The sequence below is a fragment of the Emiliania huxleyi genome (genome assembly GCF_000372725.1).
Source record: "Emiliania huxleyi CCMP1516 chromosome Unknown EMIHUscaffold_166, whole genome shotgun sequence".
NCBI lineage: Eukaryota > Haptophyta > Isochrysidales > Noelaerhabdaceae > Emiliania > Emiliania huxleyi.
The window spans coordinates 4410-9249 of NW_005200922.1; the positions used below are offsets into that span (position 1 = coordinate 4410).

Below are 4840 nucleotides of genomic sequence, written 5' to 3' on the forward strand. Positions count from 1 at the left end.
TCTTTACGGCGAGCAAGTCCCCTGCCGAGAGTTTGCCTCACATTATGTCTCATGACTTTTGAGCACTTGAGCACTCTCGTGATAGAGCAAGAGGATATATAGGTGGGACCTCTTTCGATCTCGTGTCACAGGGATGACACAAAGACAAACCGAGTCGGAGTGGAACGTGAATACGCTCACACGACACTTCGATCTTCGCGTGTTCGACAACCCGGCCCTGACCGCTGACGGGGGGGCTGCACACAAAAACGCGACCAGAGATAGAGAACAGATTGCGAGCTGCATGTGCCGCATTCGCATGCAAGCTCCGGTACTATGCGAGACATGCGAGACGCGGCGAGAACAGTAGCGAGCGAGGCGGGAGCACGAAGGAGTACTCGGCCGCTAAGGAGTACACAGCGCAAACATCGCACGGTAAGCGGCGCGGCGCGCCGTTGTCAGGCCGCCTCGAGCGGCGCCCGGAAGGGCGATGCGTCAAACAGCAGCTTCGCGCCGGCGCCGTCCGACCAAAACGCGAGCTGTGCGCCGACCTCCTCAACCACGCTCTCGGGCAGCTCGACGAGGCACTCGATCTCGAACCAGATCGCCCCCTCCCGGGCGCTGGTGCCCGCCTCCATCTGAGATGTCACCGCGCCGTGATCCTGCAGCAGCTGCGTGACGGTCAGCACGATGCCCGGCTTCTGAGGGCACTCGATCTTCAGCCGCCTCGTCACGGTGGCGTCCTCCGCCCCGCCGCCCGCGCTCTCGAGCGGCACGACCGAGAGCGACGCGCCCCCGGCGACGTGAGCCTCCAGCGTCTTGGAGAGCGTGGCGGCGGCCGACGCCGGCGTCGCCTCGGGCAGCCACAGCGCCATTAGCAAGGAGTAGTGAGAGCCCAGCACAACCTTCTTGCTCGCCGCGATCGAGCCGCCGGCATCGTACACCGCGGCGGTCAGGTCGCGAATGGCTTGGGCACTGTTCAGGCCCGAGGACGTGATCAGCACATTCGGGGTCGACGCAAGATCCATCCTTTGCTTCGCCGGCGGCGGGCCGCCTAGCCCGTGGGACGCAGCGTCAGCGACGCTGCGGATCTTCGGCGGCGATGAGATGCTCCGCGTCGCGGCGGCTAGCAGACGGCCGCCGCGCGAAGACGCTCGCATCACTCCTCCAGAGAGACGCGGTCGTTTTCTTTTTCTTTCAGCTCGAGGTTCTCGAGGTGAAAGGTGTATTGTTGGCAAACAAGACACAGAGCTCACACAGAATCACAGCGGGAGGAAAGCGGCGAGTCGCAATTCCTGGGGTCCTTGTGTCTCTCCCAGTACGTTAAAAGTACGTACACTACACAAGTGGACAAGTGAGAGAGAGACATGGGCTGCAAGCAACGCGGGTTCCGTGGTCAACGTGCGTTCGACCACACCACCGGCCAAGGCTACGTCAAGTCGCAGCGTGGCCACTACCATGACGGGATCTTCGGCAAACGAAACAAGTTCAACCTGCTTCTCCACGAGACATTCGGCGGCGGCTTCTCGCCGCCTGCAGTTGCAAAGATCAACCGCCTTGCGCGCAAGGCTCAACGCTCGGGCGTTGACCGCACCGCGTACCCTCCCCACTCCCGCCTCTCATTTGTGTCACACCACGCGGAACGCATCTCCATCGCTTCGGTGAAGGGGGTGAACCGTGCCATCCTCGATCGCCGTGCTAAGCTCGCTTCCGAGCTCTCACGCCGCGCGTAGGGCCCCTAGGGGCCTAGAGAACACAACCCCCTCTCTCTTTTCTCCCAGTAAGCTAAAAGTACACAAGTGTGGAAAGCACGTCGTCGTCGTCCGTCCCGGCCGCATCGTCGGCCCATCGTTGACTCTCTACCCCCACCCAACCCGCGGAATGGACACCTCGCAGAAAACCAGTAGCGAGAGCAAGGTGGCCAAGCTGCGTGGCATTGCGGGGATCGCACGGGACGCGAGGGAGACGCTCCGCAAAAGTAGCGAGGCGCGCGGCCACCGCCCAAAGCACCCACCCTTTGCGAGCAGCACACCCGCCTCATCTTCTTGCCCAACTGTTGCCGCAGAAGAGGGATAGTGTTCACGCACTGGGGGGCTGTGCGCAAGTGGCGTTGCTCCTCACGCTGGCGCGCATCGATCTCGACGGCGATGGGGAGCTCGAGGTGAGCGTCGCCACAGCGCTCCCTGCTCCCCTCTCATCTCCCAGCAACCTCGGCTCCATGGACTCGAGCAAGGACCAGCACCAACGCGCGGCCCCTGCCCATGGCCCAGGACAGCGACCTCGATAGTGCACAGCGGCTCGTTGACTCGAGCAAGGACCAGCTCCTCAACACGGGTGTCGTGGCGGCCCTCATCCTCTCGATCATGCGCCCGTTTTGCGTGGGATGTGAGGACACGGTGCTGGCACGTCCATGACGTTCATGACACGTCCTTTAGGTACCCAATGGCGTACGCCGAGGACACCGTGCTCCTCGATATCCATGCGATCTTAGACAGCGACAAGCCGTGGAGGACGTGGGAGGTGGAGGACGTGGCCGACGTGACGTCCTTCCTCGCAGACTTCACCTGCGTCACCCTTTCCGTCCTCTCGGTCATCCTTTCCTCGGTCATGTACACGCAGATGTCCTTTTGGATGCCGTCGCTTGAGGCGCAGCTCTGGTACATTGGGATGTCCGCCACGACAGAGGACATGATCGATGTGTTCAAGGACCTCACCGTAATCTTTGGCCTGCTCACGCTCGGTTGTCAGTGCGCCGTGACCAAGTCGTTCTTGGATCTGATCGCCTTCATCCCGTTCTTGAGCGTTGGCGCGCCGACGCCGTCCGTGGCACTGTCAAACGTCTTCACGATGTAACCACCAGCCCTCTCCTCACCAGGCGCAGCGCTGCTGTATGTGCGGCTAACGCTGACCAAAAAATGCAAAGAGTACCTGCGCACGGAGCTAGACGAGTTCCAAGCCCAGAGCAGCAGCGGCGGCGTTGGGAAGGAGGTCACGGCTGTTGCCACCTGACTACCTTACGCCCACAACGTGACTGGTCGGTGGCGGCAGCTGGGGACATCTCCACATCCTCTCGGGACTCTCGGCGCTCGCAGTCGTGCGCACCCCACTTTCTTATACGCATAGAGAGAGCGGCGGCATGAAGCGCTCTGCTTGCAACGCACTGCGCCGGGGGGCAGGGGGGGCCCAGTCCGCAGTCAACGTCGGGTGACGGGTCACCAGCCGTGCCAGCCCGGTAGAGGCAAGAGGGTAGACAGCGTCCTAATCTGACTGGTGGATTTTGGGCGCGCTGTCTAGCGTACCCCCTGGGGGGGCTGGCCCGCCCGCCCGGCCCGCGCCGTCGCTACGCATACGCACATGCGAACAAAAATAACGCAACACAACGTGTTTGTTACTCTAATAAAAGATTAGAAGTGCGGTGTCGCCGTGTGGAGCTAGACGATGATGCTCCTTCGACTTAGGGAGCGGTTCAGATGCTGGGCGGGCTTCAGGCTGGTGCTCACGCGAAAAGGAATCGACGCGATGTACAAAGCATACAAGAAGGGGAGAAAGAAGAGGAGAGGCGCCAGTGATGACGAAGCAGAACCTAGTGCAGACGAGAGCAGGGCAGACCCCGGGACTTGGGAGGCGGAGCAAACCGCATCGGCCGCCGAGGGAACGTTGGGAAGAGGCACGAGGAGGGCGGCGACTTCGACCGACTATGGAGGACCCGTCGCCAGACGACGCAGGGCAGAAGACGGTGAGGCGGAGCAGACGCGCAGGGTGAGACGAGGGAGGGAGCAGGACTTTGCGGAGATCAGCAGGAGGATGTACGAAGAGATTAGGAGCAGCAGGGACCCAAGGGACCATGTGGAAGACGGCTAGTGCTAGTCCCCCATCGGGAGGACGACCCCGGCTAGTCGCCGACCACACCCACAAAGAACCCTGCACAAAGATCGCAAGGGCGGGGGCCTGTTCCTTTTTACCCATCTCACAGTAGAGAGGTGTCCGTTTTTATTTATTTGGAGCTAGACGCCGTCCCCAACGCCGACCGCGTGCCCCGCTCTTAGCTCAACCTCATTTCTGCCGCTCTACTTTTTCACATCGGCAGCCTCAGCGTGTACTTTTGAGGGACGCGCATCGGCTCGGAGCGGCCGGTCACCTCGTTCTCGTCCTCGAACTCGATCATGTAGTCGCGCCGGTGGGAGGGGTTCGGGTTGCTCTGCGACGGCGGCGTGGCGACGTACGCCTTGTAGAAGCAAGTCGTGTCCGGGTAGAGGGCGAGCACGCTCGAGCCGGCCTTAAACTCGTTGTAGTGCGAGTACGCCGTCGGCTCCTATTCCGAAACACCTCGCCACCCCTCGGCGCGCGGCGAGAGGGGGCGCGCTCGCGCTGCGGGCGTGGCGGCGCCGAGGTCGGGAGGGCGATGACGTACTTGGCGGGGACCTACGACCGGGTCATCCCGCACTACAGCCCGCGGATCAAAGGAGTGCAACCACGGGCTCTGCGCGGGCGCCGTGTGCTGCTTCGAGGCGGCCGGAGCCCCCATCAGCCCGCCCTCGTCCCCGGCGTCGACGTCGAGGACGACGTACCTGGCGCGGGCCGGAGACGGCGCTGTCGGGATCGGGGAGGGGGGGGGGGGTGCGTGCGTGCGTGCGTGCGTGCGCACTTTTGCGTGGACGCGTTGTACCTCTGCACTACGGCGAGGATCCACTCGTCCGCCTGAGAGGTGAGGGAAGGGGAAGAGAGGGGGGGGGGAGGGGAGGGGAGGGTGGGTTAGGCGCCCGGGGAGAGGGGGTTAGCCCTTCCCCAGCCACGCCCGCCAGCCACGCCCGCCCTCTCCCTGCCCCGCCCTCCCCCTGCCCAACCCTCTCCCAGCCCAGCC

General features: G+C 63.2%; 2 protein-coding genes across 2 annotated transcripts in view; both read right to left on the reverse strand.

The window, feature by feature from the left end:
• Positions 1–437: 437 nt before the first annotated feature.
• On the reverse strand, positions 438–1007 carry EMIHUDRAFT_314166 (hypothetical protein; the record flags this gene model as incomplete). Its single annotated transcript, XM_005784914.1, has 1 exon — positions 438–1007. The coding sequence occupies one exon, from the start codon at positions 1005–1007 to the stop codon at positions 438–440; it is 570 nt and encodes a 189-aa protein (XP_005784971.1).
• A 2337-nt stretch (positions 1008–3344) lies between these two features.
• The window catches only part of EMIHUDRAFT_441860 (hypothetical protein), a 2449-nt gene continuing 953 nt past the window's right edge, over positions 3345–4840 (reverse strand). Inside the window, exons 3-7 of the mRNA XM_005784915.1 lie at positions 4625–4677; positions 4424–4547; positions 3984–4291; positions 3928–3933; positions 3345–3403 (exon numbers count right to left, since the gene is read on the reverse strand). Coding sequence (XP_005784972.1) covers positions 4055–4291; positions 4424–4547; positions 4625–4677 — 414 coding nt within the window. The 3' untranslated portion in view covers positions 3345–3403; positions 3928–3933; positions 3984–4054. The remainder of the gene's footprint in view (positions 3404–3927; positions 3934–3983; positions 4292–4423; positions 4548–4624; positions 4678–4840) is intronic.